Source organism: Mercenaria mercenaria, chromosome 1 (genome assembly GCF_021730395.1).
Source record: "Mercenaria mercenaria strain notata chromosome 1, MADL_Memer_1, whole genome shotgun sequence".
Taxonomy (NCBI): Eukaryota; Metazoa; Mollusca; class Bivalvia; order Venerida; family Veneridae; genus Mercenaria; species Mercenaria mercenaria.
The window spans coordinates 65289730-65308398 of NC_069361.1; the positions used below are offsets into that span (position 1 = coordinate 65289730).

The 18669-nt window shown below is 35.9% G+C and overlaps 1 protein-coding gene across 5 annotated transcripts in view; it reads right to left on the minus strand.

Moving 5' to 3' along the window:
• Positions 1-18669, minus strand: part of LOC123535560 (inositol-trisphosphate 3-kinase A-like) — an 88080-nt gene that overhangs the window by 25923 nt on the left and 43488 nt on the right. Inside the window, exon 1 of one of the 5 annotated variants that reach the window (XM_045318271.2) lies at positions 6129-9392. The exons of 3 other annotated variants lie outside the window; for them this stretch is intronic. In XM_045318271.2, coding sequence (XP_045174206.2) covers positions 6129-6959 — 831 coding nt within the window. In that variant the 5' untranslated portion in view covers positions 6960-9392. Of the gene's footprint in view, positions 1-6128; positions 9393-18669 lie in introns of those variants that run through there. One more of the 5 variants, XM_045318262.2, reaches the window with a different exon arrangement.

Sequence of the window (18669 nt, forward strand, 5' to 3'; positions counted from 1 at the left end):
GGACATCATCGCAGTATGTTGGTTCATGTTTATTTCAAGTTTCATGAAATTCTACCAGGTAGTTACTGCGAAATGGCTGCGGATGGATGGACTGACAGACGGACAATGCCATTTCAATACCCCACTCCCGATTTCATCGGCGGGGGACAACAAATTACTTACCTGTTACATCAAATTATCAGTCTGAATTAATTAAGTACCAAATGTGCCACTCTGATATTACAAATTACTAATCTGTTATTACAAATTATCTATTTGGATTAACAAATTGCAAATATCGTTGGCCTCATCCGAAAAGGATGAACCTGCAATTTTGCCAAAAAAATTTCAAGTCATTTTCAAAAAGGTAAAGTGTTCCCACGTCTTTTGTGAAGAAATACAATTGCCAACTAGAAAATGCTTTTGTAAAAAAGCGCATGTCTCCCCCAATGCAAAGTCCTATAAGCAAGAAGTCAATAGGGGTCAGGAGCGAAAGTCAAAGAAACACTGATGGTTGGCTGCACTAGGGATCATCTACTTGGCATGTCCAGTCATCCCGCTAAATTTCGACACTCTTGGCCTAGTGGTTCTCAAGTCACTGTTCAGGCTCCTGTGACCTTGACCTTTGATCAAGTGACCTCAAAATAAATAGGGGTCATCTACTCTGCATGTCCAATCATCCTATTAAGTTCCAACATTGTAGGTCAAGTGGTTCTCAAGTTATTTCCAAAAAATGATTTTACATGAACAGGCCACTGTGACCTTGACTTTTAATAGACTGACCCCAAAATCAATAGAGGTCATCTACTCTGCATGTTCAATCATCCTATGAAGTTTCAACATTCTGGGTCAAGTGGTTCTCAAGTTACTGATCAGAACTGGTTATCAATGTTCAGGCCCCTGTGACCTTGACCTTTAACGGAGTGACCCCAAAAACAATAGGGGTCATTCACTCTGCATAAACAATCATCCTATGAAGTTTCAACATTCTGGGTCGAGAGGTTCTCAAGTTATTGATTGGAAATGGTTTTCCATGTTCAGGTCCCTGTGGCCTTGACCTTTAACAGAGTGACCCTAAAATTGTTAGGGGTCATCTACCCTGCATGACCAATCATCCTATGAAGTTTCATCATTCTGGGTCAAGTGGTTCTCAAGTTACTGACCGGAAATGGTTTTCAATGTTCAGGCCTCTGTGACCTTGACCTTCCACAGAGTGACCCCAAAATTGTTAGGGGTCATCTACTCTGCATGACCAATCATCCTATTAAGTTTCAACATTCTGGGTCAAGTGGTTTCTCAAGTTACTGACTGGAAATGGTTTTCAATGTTCAGGCCCCTGTGACCTTGACCTTTAATGAGTGACCCCAAAATCGATAGGGTCATCTACTTTGCATGTGCAATCATCCTATGAAGTTTTAACATTCTGGGTCAAGTGGTTCTCTAGTTATTGATCGGAAATGGTTTTCCATGTTCAGGCCCCTGTGACCTTGACCTTTGATGGAGTGACCCCAAAATCAATATGGGTCATCTACTCTTTATGACCAATCATCCTATGAAGTTTCAACATTCTGGGTCAAGTGGTTCTCTAGTTATTGATCGGAAATGATTTTCAATGTTCAGGCCCCTGTGACCTTGACCTTTGACAGAGTGACCCCAAAATCAATAGGGGTCATCTACTCTTCATGACCAATCATCGTATGAAGTTTCAACATTCTGGGTCAAGTGGTTCTCTAGTTATTGATCGGAAATGGTTTTCAATGTTCAGGCCCCTGTGACCTTGACCTTTGACGGAGTGACCCCAAAATCAATAGGGTCATCTACTCTTCATGACCAATCATCGTATGAAGTTTCAACATTCTGGGTCAAGTGGTTCTCTAGTTATTGATCGGAAATGGTTTTCAATGTTCAGGCCCCTGTGACCTTTGACGGAATGACCCCAAAAACAATAGGGGTCGTCTACTCCAGAAGCCCAACAACCCTATGAAGTTTGAAGGTTCTAGGTCAAATGGTTCTCCAGTTATTGCTCGGAAATGAAGTGTGACGTACGGACGGACGGACAGGGCAAAAACAATATGTCTCCTGGGGGAGACATAATTATAAATATTGATATATTATATTATTATATTATAAATAAAAAAGCCAATTGCAAAGGTCAAAAATTGTCACATGAGGGAAGGACGCATAATAAATTTCATTGATGTGCAAAACAAGAAGTATTTGCAATGAAAATGCCATTTTGCACAAATTACATAGTTCAGAGTGTGTGTTAAAATAAAATACTTTTGGAATTCTTTTACATTATATTCATGCAGTGAAATGGTGTGGTTTTAAGATAGTTTTTGCATGTACGTTTTTTTTTACGCTGATTTTTTTCCAAACTGCATCCTTTATTTGCATATATGCCATTTCTGAATTTTCGTTTTTTGTTTCTCCTGAAAAATTGGCATTTTGCAGGTAGGTCCTTTTCGACTGAGGCTGAAGATATGTTACTAACTACTACAAAATACTAATCTGTTATAACAAGTGGTGTTTGTCATCACGCCCTTGTCACCTGTCTGAGGATACACAAAAACAGCAGAAGTCTTCTATTGAAAACAAGATATCATCTGTATGGACCAACATTCGCAGTCATTGTGGACTTGACTCCACCCCCCCTACCCCCCCCCCCCCCCCCCCCCCCCAAAAAAAAAAAATAGGAGTCATCAGCTAACCAGTGCAATCATCCCATGTAGACTGAGGCAGTTCAATGTTGACCTTTGACATACTGACACTTAAAACATGAAACCCTGTGAAGTCTGACAGCTAATAATAGGTCCATGAACTCTACAGTTATTGCTGGGAAACAGTTTTCAGTGTCAAGGTCTCTGTATCTTTGACCTACTGACTTCTAAAACAAGCACTTTTGAACTTGTAACAACAGTTATATGATTCATTGACTCAAATTTATAATTTGTTATAACATATTAGTAACTTTTCACTAATTAATTATTTTGTCATTTCAAATTGGTAATTTGTAATAAGAGATAAATAATGTATCCAATTCAAAATAACTTAATTCAACAGATTAGTATTGTTTAAACAAATAAGAATGAAACCTTTAAGTCCAAGGGACTAAACTCTGCAATGCTTGGTCTGAATGTATGATCAATCATAGTACAATTACCTCCCTTTAAACTTAGCTTTGATGTAAATACTGACACGGCTCTGCTAAGCTTCCATAGTTTCAACATAATTATGTCTCAGGCCATCAAAATAATGTGAAAATACCTTGACATAGTGACCTATTATGGGGGAGTGGGTGTCATGACAATGCAGAAGTTACCATTAAATGTCACAGTGACAATAAAATGTGACACAGGCCACTTATTATGTACTGGCTCATCTGTCACCTGTGCTGACAATTAAATTAGGCCAAGGAAAATAGCAGCTGGTTAACTTATTTTTCGTTTTCTTTTATTTAACAAGAAGCAGTAGATAAAAGTTTTTGTGAGAAATAAAATATGTTCTGTTCTGTTCTGAAAAAAATACTCAAGAAACTTTAATAACTAATGCCCGGAAGAGAAAAAGCAGTTTTTGCTTATTTGTTTTCTTCCTGTGAAATTGAGACATGGATTAATGGTCTTTAATGCTCAAGACCTCGACATGCTCGAGTGTGCAAAAATGCTCTTTGATGGCTATTAAGTGTGCACATTTGGGTCTTTGGTTATTCAAATGAGCACAAAATTTATGGTCTTTGATGATTAAATGTGCACAAGTAGTCTAAGTTGTTCTTTGATGATTCAAGTGTGCACAATTTTTTCTTTTGTAATCTCTAAGTAAACAAAACTGGTATCCGGTATTTGATAATTAAATATGCACTCTAGTGTTTGTCTATTCAGGACTTTTTGACAATTTTGATATTTGGACCTCTCCAGGGCCTGGTCATTTTATGAAATACAGTGCAGCGGCTATTCTTAAACTCTATTACTGTAAGGCTCAGTGCCCAGTGTCAGTATGACAGATCTCATCCTCGTAAAGCTTTAAAGCGGTATGCCTCCAGATCATTCGACAACAAAAAATATTTTTTTTTTAGATATCTTGAAATAAATGCTATATTTCTTAAGAAGGCTTTAAAACTTAATTACTGACAAAATTTATGTTACAGAAACACCTGAGAATTTGCTGTTTTTACTACTTTTTTACGATTAAAATCTTAAAGCGTTTGTCATGCTTTTACTCCAGGTAAACTGTCTCGATTATAAATATCTATATTTTGAAGTCATTATTCACTACTTCAGCTGAAGACCTATTGGTTACGACGATGGGAAAATGTCTTTATTGCCAGGAGGTCCTGGGTTCGATTCCCGACGCGGTCATCTTTTTTTCTTGATTTGGAATTTTTAAAATATTTTAGAAACAAAAATTCATATTTTAATGTTCATAATATGACCAAACTTCCAGGGGTCTAGCTAGGTCCAATTTTTTGGGAGAAGTCACTTCTCCCTCAAGCTGATTTAGGGAGAAGTGGGGAGACTTTAGGGAGAAGTGGGAAGACTTTTCCTACCGCAATGATGTTGAGTGCTTAGAAAGGTGGCTGTAATGTTCTTGATAAAAAGTATTGATGTGACCATTCATTTTCTTGGTTAGATCATTTCCCATACAGTGGTTATTGTTTCGTTAAAAAATTCTGAAAAAAGTCGTTTTCAAAATTCTAGCCGTTTCTGTAAATGTAACCTGCCAAATTTTGGTTATATCTTGTATGAAGTGTTTATTATTAACACCGAGTCATTCACCGAGGAATGTCAGTATCTCACTCGAATAAAACTGAAAGTAAACTGTGTAATCTAGAAATACATAATTATTCAAATAAGTTCATCGGTGGAAGTCAATTTAAACATAGTTTATACATTACATGTTGTTCTTTTATCATAGATTACAAATAATTGTGTACCAGATTCCAATTAATCGCATGGTTAATCAGCAGTTTCTTTTAAAAAAACTTTGCTTTTTGCACTCAAACATGTTGACAATTAAAAACGAAGTGTCAAAGACGTAAACGCGACGCTAATTGGCTGAACACAATCAACGAGGTGTATCTGATAATTTGATTCGCTTTCACACTTCTCGGGAAAATCTCGCAAGTACCTGAAGTAGGCAGAGCTTAAATAATGCTACCGGCGTGTTTGTGTATTCGGCACTCGATATGACACCGTGCAAATTGTCAACAGTCCGGGTAGCACTAATTAGCGAGTGCGGAAATCAAAGAAAATCGGGCGACTTGCATTTCGCTTTGAGGTTAGATCTGAGCGAAGTTTGAAGTTCTAGAGCGCCTATCTCGCTCAAGTCGCCCACTCGCGAGAGCCCTGACTTCAATTTGAAAGAAAGATTATTTTTTAGCCAAATCTGGAGGTCAGTGCCTTTAATATCAAGAGCACAACTAAAAGGAGACAAACAATTAGTACCCTGTTTAAAATGTGTAAATCTTTATGCACAATCGTAATATACTGGATTGTACTTGTAAAGATTTTGTAATACACAGGCAGATCAAGGGGGACAGGTCAGAAAATTTTAAGCAAATGCACATCAACTGATGTTCTCTGGTTAATGTATCTGAGCATAAATGATTTTAGTGTCTCAGCCCTTTCAATATCAGTTCTTTATTTAAAGAAACTACATTTGTTGCCTGCTCTGGCATCATCACAGTTCCATCTTAAAAAGTTATCTCACTAGCACATAACTGTATAATACAGAATGCAAGCAAAAATCTTCCAAAGTCCATTCAGAATCTACATGATATTTAACTATTTAGTATCAGTATGCAACTTCATCTTCTTCAAGTAGCAGATCATGTCAGGTAAACACGCATTTATTTGTCAGAAGGATTACCAACACATAATAATCATCTTCAAACTTCCTTTCTACTGAGCTATTGAACTGCTTGACTTTAATAATAATTGTGAAAATTCGATAATTTGGTTTTATTGACAAACTATATCTGGCAATACCAGGAAAATGAAAATGAAAAGTTATCTGACCTTTATATTTATATGAAATACTTATAAAAAAGGTAAAAAATCATAAATCTGCAAGCATTATTATTAAAATATAACAAAACAAAATAAACTCAAAATGTTTTGTTTCCTCTATACATGTATGTCACATATAATTACCTTTTTAAATGGCGGAGGTGGTTTCGGTTGGGTATCTGGGTCGGCGTCAAGCAAACACTCATCACACTCGCACGGTTCCTGTGATTGTCCAACAATCAAGCCCTCGTCTTCAATACCCGATGTATCAGACATGCTACTAATATCCGAGCCCGAACTAAAATGACGTCTTAGAGCATCATTCAACTGAATATCTCTGGAATACGGTATCTTCTGTGGAAGTTCGAACATTCCTGATCCGGCGTTAGAATCAATATCTATTTTCCTGGCTTTCGCTGCTTTTACTTCAGAATCACTAGAATTACATATTGTCGTTTCTTCAAGGTAAAATCCTTCTTGTTCTTTCTCAAACACTTCATTCTCTTGACCACCATTTTTTTGTGAATGTTCTTCTATTCCTGCCATATGTTTATCAATGCTTTTGTCCGCAACTATTCCAACAACCTCTCTTTGCTGACCAGCCGGATTTATACCTAAATGCTTATCACGATCACAGTCCACATTTGACATATTTACACCTGAAATGGTATTTCCTTCACTGAAATGAACATCTTTTTCATCAACACCATATTCATCCTCCAGCCTATCTACTTCACAATCATTCTGTTCCAACAGGTGCAGATCTGGCGGATTACACTGATTTTTCTGATCCTCTATATTTAGCTCACTGACACCTTCGATACACAGGTCGTGTGTAATGTATGCATTGTTAATATTATATTGTTGTGGGCTATAAGTATTGATCGAATCATCAAAAGGTTTACCTTGATTGTTATTACCTAAGCCTTTATGCACCATTTCCTCCTCTATTTGCTCCATTGCTTTCTCATCCATATTTGTTTACATTCCAAATTAGCACATTATTAATCCAACTAATACTTTACAACGCAATTTTAATGATATGAAGATAAAACAAATTCAAACATCCTTTATACATTTGTTCCTTTACAATGTAATATGGGAAATTTAGTTAAAGCTGTCAATAGTTAAACCGAACAAAGTGTAAATTTAATTTTTTACATTTTAAAGAATTCAGAGCGTCTATATCGAGTTTCCCCTTTTGACGCATTTTTCTATGTTTGCATGCCGATTTCTGTACATTAAACTGGTGTTATTTCCACACTTTCTAGTACTATAATCGGTGGCTTTTATATCACAGTTGTCGTCAAATTCCAACAGGTTAATGCATTTGCCTTATTTAGATAACCCGTAATAAAATATTAGAAAATAAACATCCATAAAGATCGAGAGCCACACCTATGTGTAATAAGCTTTTAAATCTTTCTTTTCAAACAAAGAAGTAAAGAGATGTATCTGCTGAAGATAGATTTGCCTGTCTCGGAGTTATTGAAATACCATGTTTCTCTTAACAGCCCTCTCCGCTCACCACTTCATCTTGCATAAGCAATTAATTTGATCGCACAGATATAATAATTTTTTTTCTTTTCTCCAAGAACTGCTTTCGATTACTTCCGTAACTATGACAGCATTTGCAAATTTTTCCAAGTTTCATCACTGACACAATATCTAAGTTAATATTATATATACAGGTAAAGAAAAATCTGGAAAACAGCAGCCACGATTTACCCCGCACAATAATTATTGTGAAATTTGAAACTGACTTCCTACAGATACTACTTAAAACTATTCAAATGAGGACTTATTAAAATGAACACTACAATATTCTTCTTTAACCATCATCTGCATTATTTAACCTATTTCTTACGCCTTCCAAAGATGGTTCAAACATCCACTTACAACACAATTTTATGTAACTGCCCTTGTAAAAATTCTAAATGGCAAAAACTATTCCACTTGATGGATTCATCCTGATCAAACTACAATCTTACAAAATTACAACCGCCTACAACTACATGCAAAGTGTCAAATGTAACGACCATATATAATGTCAATATCTGACGACGCATTTTCATGCAACTTAACTCAGATCCAGACTAGTGAATTTTGACTGAGGACAAGTGGATTTTTAAGTCTGACTTGTCCCTGGACAAGTGAAAAATATTGGGATTTCCACACCCCTGCTGTGTTTGCTGCTTAACCTTTTGCACCCCAAATATGGAACATTGCTTTCTAGCTAGAGTTATGAAAATTAAGGAGACAACCTCAAAAATGAAAGTTTGCCTTAAAAATTAATGACATCAACATGTCTGCAGCTAAGACTCAGATTGCATCCTAAAATGGAATGTTGCCTTCTTATTAGACTCAGCTAAGAAATGACATCTAAAGCTAATGCAACCCAAAATGAAACAAGGAGCTGCGTTCAATAAACGCTTGATGCCCCCGGTGGCATCCTTGACGATACAAAGCAACCTAAGTCCAAAACAAGGTCAAGTTCAAGGTCAAGGTCAAACTGAGGTCAGGTGATGTCTGAAGATGAGGAATGGTCACAGGTTACATCTGCATTAGTATCAAGTCATTCTAGTTAGGGGTATTGATGCTAGACGAAACGGTCCCATTTGGTTAACCTAGTACAGACGGACGAATGAACGGACAAACGGACGGACAGGACAATCACTATATGCCTCCCGCATCAGTAGATGCCGGGGGCATAAAAATACTCTCTACTTAAAACAGTATGAAACGTCATCATGTAAAATTCTGACAGCTAGAACTATTGCATCTCTTTATGAACAAGAGGACCAAGATGGTCCTGAATCGCTCACCTATCCCCACATGACTCAGTGTTGAACTGAGTATGACGTCGTTATTTCTATTATTTGACATAGTGACCTAGTTTTTGAGCACGTGACCTAGATATCATCAAGATAAAAAATTCTGACCAATTTTCATGAAAATCCATTGAAAAATATGGCCTCTAGAGAGGTCACAAGGTTTTTCTATTATTTGACCTAATGACCTAGTTTTTGAAGGCAAGTGACCCACTTTTAAACTTGACCTAGATATCATCAAGATGCACATTCTCACAAATTTTCATGAAGATCTTGTAAAAAATATGGCCTCTAGAGAGGTCACAAGGTTTTTCTATTTTTCGATCTACTGACCTAGTTTTTGACCGCACATGACCCAGTTACGAACCTGACCTAGATATCATCAAACTGAACATTCTCAACAATTTTCATGAAGATCCATTGAGAAATATGGCCTCTAGAGAGGTCACAAGGTTTTTCTATTTTTTGACCTACTGACCTAGTTTTTGACCCCACGTGACCCAGTTTCGAACCTGACCTAGATATCATCAAGGTGAACATTCTGACCAATATTAATGAAGATCTCATGAAAAATATGGCCTCTAGAGAGGTCACAAGGTTTTTCTATTTTTAGATCTACTGACCTAGTTTTTGGTCCCACGTGACCCAGTATCGAACCTGATCTAGATATCATCAAGGTGAACATTCTGACCAACATTCATGAAGATCTCATGAAAAATATGGCCTCTAGAGAAGTCACAAGGTTTTTCTATTTTTAGATCTACTGACCTAGTTTTTGACCCCACGTGACCCAGTTTCGAAATCAACCTAGATATCATCAAGGTAAACATTCTGACCAATTTTCATGAAGATCCATTGAAAAATATGATCTCTAGAGAGGTCACAAGGTTTTTCTATTTTTAGACCTACTGACCTAGTTTTTGACCGCACGTGACCCAGTTTCGAACTTGACCTAGATATCATCAAGGTGAACATTCTGACCAATTTTCATGTAGATCCATTGAGAAATATGGCCTCTAGAGAGGTCACAAGGTTTTTCTATTTTTAGACCTACTGACCTAGTTTTTGATCCCACATGACCCCGTTTCAAACTTGACCTAGATATCATCAAGGTGAACATTCTGACCAATATTCATGAAGATCTCATGAAAAATATGGCCTCTAGAGAGGTCACAAGGTTTTTCTATTTTTAGATCTACTGACCTAGTTTTTAACCCCACGTGACCCAGTTTCGAACTTGACCTAGATATCATCGAGGTGAACATTCTGAACAATTTTCATGAAGATCCATTGAGAAATATGGCCTCTAGAGAGGTCACAAGGTTTTACTATTTTTAGACCTAATGACCTAGTTTTTGACCCCACGTGACCCAGTTTCGAACTTGACCTAGATATCATCAAGGTGAACATTCTGACCAATATTCATGAAGATCTCATGAAAAATTTGGCCTCTAGAGAGGTCACAAGGTTTTTCTATTTTTAGACCTACTGACCTAGTTTTTGACCCCACGTGACCCAGTTTCGAACTTGACCTAGATATCATCAAGATGAACATTCTGACCAATTTTCATGAAGATCTTGTGATATATATGGCCTCTAGAGAGGTCACAAGGTTTTTCTATTTTTAGACCTACTGACCTAGTTTTTGAAGGCACGTGACCCAGTTTCGAACTTGACCTAGATATCATCAAGATGAACATTCTGACCAACTTTCATAAAGATCCCATGAAAAATGTGACCTCTAGAGTGGTCACAAGCAAAAGTTTACGGACGCACGGACGCACGGACGGACGACGGACACCGCGCGATCACAAAAGCTCACCTTATCACTTTGTGACAGGTGAGCTAAAAATTGCAGTCTAACTAAAACTATGAAATGACATAGCTTTATATCTACAACCATATCTCAGGCCAAAGTTAACATGACTGACCATCCTATTATGTAACACATCTATGAAATGATTTTAAATATAGAGCTGTGAAGCATTTAGATTCAGACTCATTCCTAGAACTATGTAAAGTGTCCAACTCTCTTTTAACGTTTTTTGTTGCATCATTAAAATGAAGCTATAATTTAACTATTTCACAAACAAAATACAACAATAACCGTTGCTACTTTTCCCAAGAAATTTGACACACTAACGAAATTAATATCCTCTTTTTAAAATTGACTTAAAAACACAAAATCACTTTAAACTCCCACTGAAATTTCAGAAATAAACACTCCAGTTTATGTAAATTAGTATGCAATATATCCTACTCCGTAAACAAGCGTTTAAACCTTCATTCGGAATGCGGATTCAAACTCTTTCAATAGGATATAACAGAAATTGTAAGGCAATTCAACACTGAACAAATTTTTTCCATCTAGTTTTTTTTTTATTCCAATGAGCAGGTAATACTTTTCTTTGTAATTCATGCAAAATATACTTATATAGACCCAGAATTTTTGTGCAAAATGCACTCTGATTGTTATGTAAGCGTATCTTATTTCAATATTTGAACAAAATTTTATGCACCATGCACGAATAGTTATAATATTATCATTTCAAAAGCATGCCGAAGGTTATTTTGTTAAAAACAAACAAGATAACAGACTGACTGCACTTGAAATTAATGATCCTCCCCCGACAGAGAACTGATAAAACTTTGTCCGTATTTGAACAAAACCGAAAAATCCTTTTATTCATGTATCTTCACCTCTGTTTTTATTGACATTTACTTTCCGTTTACTGCGTTTCATAAATTTATGAGATAAATTTTCTTCTCCGTTGACCTAAATGCAGAAGCAGATGGTTGACAAAGTCACGGTCAATATATTAAAGATGACCACTCCGATATGAATCAAATCTCCCATGGAAATTGGATATAATTGATATATTGTAACAACGTAGAAATTATGAAGAAAATTTGTCCTTAAAGTGCAGTCTATGCATCAACATATTTCCATTAAAATGATTTTCCATAAAAGTAATTCCCAATGGGCATGCATTTATGTAACACAAATATCACAACAGATTATGCACAGTATACAGCATATTTTATTAACCATTGATATATCAATTTTTCGGCACCTTTTTTAACAAACACTTAAAACAATATTTTGAAGCTAAAATACTTGCTCTGCAGAACGTTTGCCCTTAAAACCCAGATTTTCCAAAGTTGTTGTTCATTAAGGCCTCTTTTATGACAAGTCATATTTGATGTAAAGGGAACACCCGATTAACTCAACATCTTTGTCAATTCATATTGTGATGGTTATTAAAGGCAACTGTTTCAATGGATCATATGTTGACCACCCAACAAGATGGTTACAAGTCTGAACCAAACTGAGGTCACAACCTAGGAAGCAAACTTCAAATAATAAGCTTAGCTAGAAGTTTGGTATCAATGTACAACATCATATCTACAGTAATTGTTTCTGTTGTTGTTGTTTTTGGGTTGGGTGGGGGAGTCTGAAAGTCTCACTGAATATTCATAAGATGAGATATGCATAATAATTAAGCTGAAAAGCTTTACATCTTGGATGCAGGGTCATTTTCCACTGTTTTCTGACTGGTACTTCTTAACAAGAGCACCGCCTTGCGGGTGCTGACGCTCATCTGATTTTTTTTGTGTAATAGAAATATTGTCCTACCCATGATTTTCTAAGTCTAAAAAGGGCCATCATTCTTGCAAAAAGCAGGATAGAGTTATGTTTCTTGATGTTCAGTGTCCACTTATGATGGTGAAAAACTGTTGCAAGTTTTAAAGCAATAGCTTTGATAGTTTATGAGAAAAGTTGACTTAAACATAATACTCAACCAAGAAAATGATTTTCTAAGTCCAAAAGGGGCAATAATTATTGCAAAAAGCAGGATGGAGTTATGTTTCTTGCTGTACAGGGTCAACTTATGATGGTGAACAAGTGTTGCAAGTTTTAAAGCAATAGCTTTGATAGTTTAGGATAAAAGCTGACCTAAACATAAAACTTAACCAAGAAAACTGATTTTCTAAGTCCAAAAGGGGCAATAAATCTTGGAAAAAGCAAGATGGAGTTATGTTTCTTGATGTACAGGGTCTGCTTATGATGGTGAACAAGTATTCCAAGTTTCAAAGCAATAGCTTTAATAGTTTAGGAGAAAAGTTGACCTAAACATAAAACTTAACCAAGAAATCTGATATTTTTTAAGTACAAAAGGGGCCATAAATCTTGCAAAAAGCAAGATGGAGTTATGTTTCTTGCTATACAGGGTCAGCTTATGATGGTGAACAAGTATTCCAAGTTTCAAAGCAATAGCTTTGATAGTTTAGGAGAAAAGCTGACCTAAACATAAAACTTAACCAGGCAACGCCGACGCAGACGCCGACGCCGACAACCGCTCAAGTGATGACAATAACTCATCATTTTTTTTCAAAAAATCAGATGAGCTAAAAAAGTAGGGGATGCTTACAGGAATTATATACTCTATACAGTGTTTTTATGCAATGTTTCTGCATACGATAACCAGGTAAGTTTCGCGAAAATGTAACAAGTTTTCACGAAAAACAGAAAAGTTTTCACAAAAACTTAAAAGCTTTTCATGAAAAGAACTACAAATATGAAGTGGAAACAAATTGCATTAGTGCCCACATCCGCATAAGAAAACCAGATAAGTTTCGTGAAAATGGACCAAACCTTCATGAAAAATAGTAAAGTTTTTGTGAAAATAAAATGTTTTTGCAAAAAATAACAGTTTTCACGAAAACTGTAAAATCTTTGAGATGGCTATACAACATACTACATTCGGTATCAGTCGGCGTCTTTCATTTCAAGTGTATGTGCAACAGGCTAACACAATTATGTGTACTATCGTTGTTCAAAGTGATCTGAATGTTTCTATTTTTAGATCAGTAACAAATTTTAACAACTTTTCATGAAAAGATTGATTTTCAAGATCTTGTATCTTAACTGCAGAAGTGGGCACTAACGCGAAATTTTCCACTTAATATATATCTGCATTTGTTTTCACGAAAAGTTCTTATTTTTTCGCAAAAACTCGATATACATTTTCGCAAAACTTTTCTGGTTATCGTTCGCAGAAATATGCCACCATACACATGCAATATACATTGTCCGTAACATATATTTCTGAAAAGTCTGAACAGTCTATTTCAAAGAAAAACAGTCTTTTCTCTTATACTGAACGAAAACACTTAAGTTGTCAAGTCAGAGTAATGAACAGGCACATTTAATGTAGTAAATACTGTATCACCAATGGTGGAATAATTGTCTGCCACAAGTCAACAGTTTCAAATATAGAAACAGTCTCATGTTACCAGGAATTTAAGTCAGAATTTTCAATAAAACATTTTCTTTCCACCTATCTGAGTAATACAGTCACTGCCAATACTTGAGACATTGAGATTTGGTACTTGTTTAAGCATATTGTGTGAAGAATGACTGTCATTCCATAATCACGGGTGGTAAATGCGCAACTCAATTCCCACTGGGCATTATAAATAATGCTTAAAATGGGTCGCACAACGTCCAGTGCTGGCGTTGTGCATAAGAAAAGATGAAAGTGACTTAGGTGAACTTGAGTTTTTGCTCAGTAAGACTCAATTACAAATGTTCTCGAAAACGCAAGCATCAGACTTCACGCAACCCATTTTAAAGCATATTACCAGCAGGAATTGGATCGCGCCTTTACCTGCCACAATATTTACCCAAGCAAATTTTATGAATAACAACCTGATTTCAGTCCTGTTGTCTTTTTCAGTGAAGTTTTATAGAATGCTCTATGAATGATTTAAAGTTAATGATGTTAAACTCAGTGGCGTATTTCAAAATGTTTCATGCTGAACATGACATATAAAACATAATATATACCAGCACTTGAGAAGAAATATTGAATTGTGGCCTTCAGTGAAATTGGCAAAAAAGTATATTCCCTGATGGGGAAATGGGGCTGAAAGCAGGGCCCATTAAGATAAGAGGCCCAGCGGCCTTGTTGATCGAAAAACAGTCAGGCAACAGTAAAACTATTATACTTATGTCTCAGGTATAGGATTATATAATGAAGGGAAACATTCTGAAGAGTGCAGACAAGTAAATGTTAAAACAAGAGCTGTCACAGCAGACAGCGCTTGACTATTTTGGTGCTGGATAAAACAAGAGCTGTCCGTAAGACAGCCAAGCTCGGCTATTCGAAATATTGTCACAGAAGCAGGAAATTATTACCAAAAATGTTAAATATCAAAAGACTTTTAAGTTCGAAAGGGGACATAATTTGACCAAAATACATATCAGAGTTATGGGACTTGATGCTATCAACTAGTTTTATAACCCCGAAGAAACATGTTAGGTTTCAATTCAATATCTGCATTAGTTTTGGAGATAGTAACTTGCATGTAAACTTTAACCAGAATTTTCTAAGTCCAAAAGGGGGCATAATTTGTTCAAAATACATGTTAAGAGTTATGGAACTTGACCTAGTGAGGCTGGTAATTGACCTAGAAAAGGAATAAATAAGATTCAAAGCTATATGCCTTTTGGTAATAGCTGTATGTACTTGCACGCAAAACTTTAACCAGAATTTTCTAAGTCCAAAAGGGGAAATAATTTGCCCAAAATACATGTCAGAGTTATGGGACTTGATTCTATCAACTAGTTTTATAACCCCGAAGACACATGTGAAGTTTCAATTTAATATCTATATTAGTTTTGGAGATAGTAACTTGAATGTAAAACTTTAACCAGGATTTTCTAAGTCCAAAAGGGGGCATAATTTGCCCGAAATACATGTCAGAGTTATGGGACTTGACCCAGTGAGGTAGGTAATTGATCTAGAAAAAGAAAAAATAAGTTTCAAATCTATATGCCTTTTAGTAATAGCTGTATGTACTTGCACGCAAAACTTTAACCAGAATTTTCTAAGTCCAAAAGGGGGCATAATTTGGCCAAAATGAAGGTCAGAGTTATGGGACTTGGTGCTATAAACTAGTTTTATAACCCTGAAGACACATGTGAAGTTTCAGTTCAATATCTGCATTAGTTTTGGAGATAGTAACTTGCATGTAAAACTTTAATCAGGATTTTCTAAGTCCAAAAGGGGGCATAATTTGCCCAAAATACATGTTAGAGTTATGGAGCTTGACCCAGTGAGGTAGGTAATTGATCTAGAAAAAGAAAAAATAATTTTCAAATCTATATGCCTTTAAGTAATAGCTGTATGTACTTGCACGCAAAACTTTAACCAGAATTTTCTAAGTCCAAAATGGGGCATAATTTGGCCAAAATGAAGGTCAGAGTTATGGGACTTGGTGCTATCAACTAGTTTTATAACCCCGAAGACACATGTGAAGTTTCAATTCAATATCTGCATTAGTTTTGGAGATAGTAACTTGCATGTAAAACTTTAACCAAAATTTTCTAAGTCCAAAAGGGGGCATAATTTGCTCAAAATACATGTTAGAGTTATGGAACTTGACCCAGTGAGGTTGGTAATTGACCTAGAAAAAGAATAAATAAGTTTCAAAGCTATATGCCTTTAAATGATAGCTGTATGTACTTGCATGCAAAAACTTAACCAAGGTGTGACGCCGACGCCGATGCCAGGGTGAGTAGAATAGCTAGACTATTCTTCGAATAGTCGAGCTAAAAACAAGAGCACTAACTGAGGAAGCTGGAGCTTAATGACTCCAATGTGTATGACACATTTGACAGTTTCCTTATGTATATAGGCAAACATTTTCATAATTTCTTTAAACTTTGTGTACTGACCGAGAATCAAGTTTAAAACAGAAATATGTATCAAAACTCATAGGTACCGGTGTACTAAAAAATCCAATTTTCAAGGGCAGATAATTCAACAGATTAAGGCAAGGAAAATGTACATTTTAATTTATATTTCTGTTTTAGTCATCATTTGCATTCAGTATACAAAGTTTAAAGAAATTCGGTCCATGGGAACAACCAGGACTTTGAGGTATCATTTTGTCATGTTCATAGTCAAGGACATTTGCCACAGTGTCTATATTGGCATGTGGCAAAATTTTCTTATGGACAGAATTTCTTCTTTAAACTGTGTTTACTAACAGAGAATCAAATCAAAAACAGCAATATGAAATAAAGCAAGTTATAGGTGCCCAGCCTTGGTCATGATTTGTCTGCCCTTGAAAGTCGGAAAATACTGAAAAATCTATTTTCAAGGGCAGGTAATTCAAGATCAAGCACCGGAACCTATTATTTTTAATACATATTTCCGTTTTAAACTTGATTCTCAGTCAGTACACAAAGTTTAAAGAAATTCTGTCTGTAGGAAAATTTTTGCCTATATACAAATAGGAAACTGTGTCTTTAAGTCTGAATCAAAATGTATTTAGTAATAACAGAGATAAGCTGATAAGCATTAACTAAGTATAAAAGGAACCTAATTCACTGAATATTTCTGCATGAGAAAGGCATAGTGTCGTATCATGCATGCGGCTGATAATGTCAAACAACTATTTCAAGCTGAATAAAATCCATTTAGTAATAACTGAGATACAGAAAAGGAGCACCGAAACTATAACCTGAAATTTTAAGTAAAAAGGGGGCATAATTCATGAAATACTGGTGCAAAAGTGAAGGCCCTTAAGTCATATAATGTGGGTGGTGATGTTGAACTACTACTTTAAGTTTGAATAAAATCCATTTAGTAAAAACAGAGACAGAGTCACATTGTATGGAAATATTGTGTCAGAATGATAGACCATGTATCATATGATGTGGGTGATGATGTAGGACAACTATTTTAAGTCTGAATCAAATCCATTCAGAAACAACAGAGGTAGAGAACACCAATTAAACTTTAACCCGAAATTCTAAGTAAAAATAGGGGTATAAATTCATGAAATATTGGTGCGACAGTTACGGTCCTTGTGTCATGAGATGTGGGTGAAGTTAAGAAAAGACTACTTTATGTCTGAAGCATATCCATCAAGCAATGACAGAAATAAAGTGAAATTGCATCCAAACTTTAAACAAGGTGTGGACACAGAACAGACACTTACCTGGACACCGACACCTGATCATATAGGATGTTCTCCATATACTTTTCATAGTCAAACTAAAAATCTTTTTTAGCAGTCAACTTTGTCATAAATTTGTAGCCTCCACTCAAGTTATTTTATCAGGAAAATTTCATCTTCTACATATATACATACTTCTAGTCACAAACATGTAATATTAACCTCTCTATTTTGCGGAAACATTCATCTAGCCACAATTTCTTGCTGTTGAAAACTGAATAGGTTACATCCTTCTAAAATTAATGTGTATGTGTATGTGTGTGTGTGTGGTCGGGTTTAACTTCTTTTTCAACAATCTTTCAGTAATACAAACAACTGTGTCTACTTGTAGCAGTGAGCACAATGCCCAACTTTATAGTGCTGCCTCACTGGAACATCACGCTGTAGACATGTGACATGATATCACACCCAGTCACATTATACTGACACCGGGCTGACCAGTCCTAGCACTATCCCCTTAATGTTGAGCGCCAAGTTAGGAAGCAGCACTAGTAACATATTTTACGTCTTTTGGTATAACGCTATCAGGGGTTGAACCCACGACCTCCTGCACTCAAAACGGACACTCTACCACTAGGCTACCAATGAATTGTTTTGGTGTTTATAATTTCAAAGGGAAATGTTTCATGAAGTGTATAACTATTGCCAGTGATATTAAAGATGCAAGCTCAGCTCAGCACAGACAACAAAACCATCTTTTTCAAGAACAGAATTTTTTTCAAGAACAGATTTTTTTTCAACAGTCATAAGATCATTTTTAGACATAAATGCTCTTATTTTAAGAGAATCAAATCAAACAAAAGCCTTACAAAAACCTGACC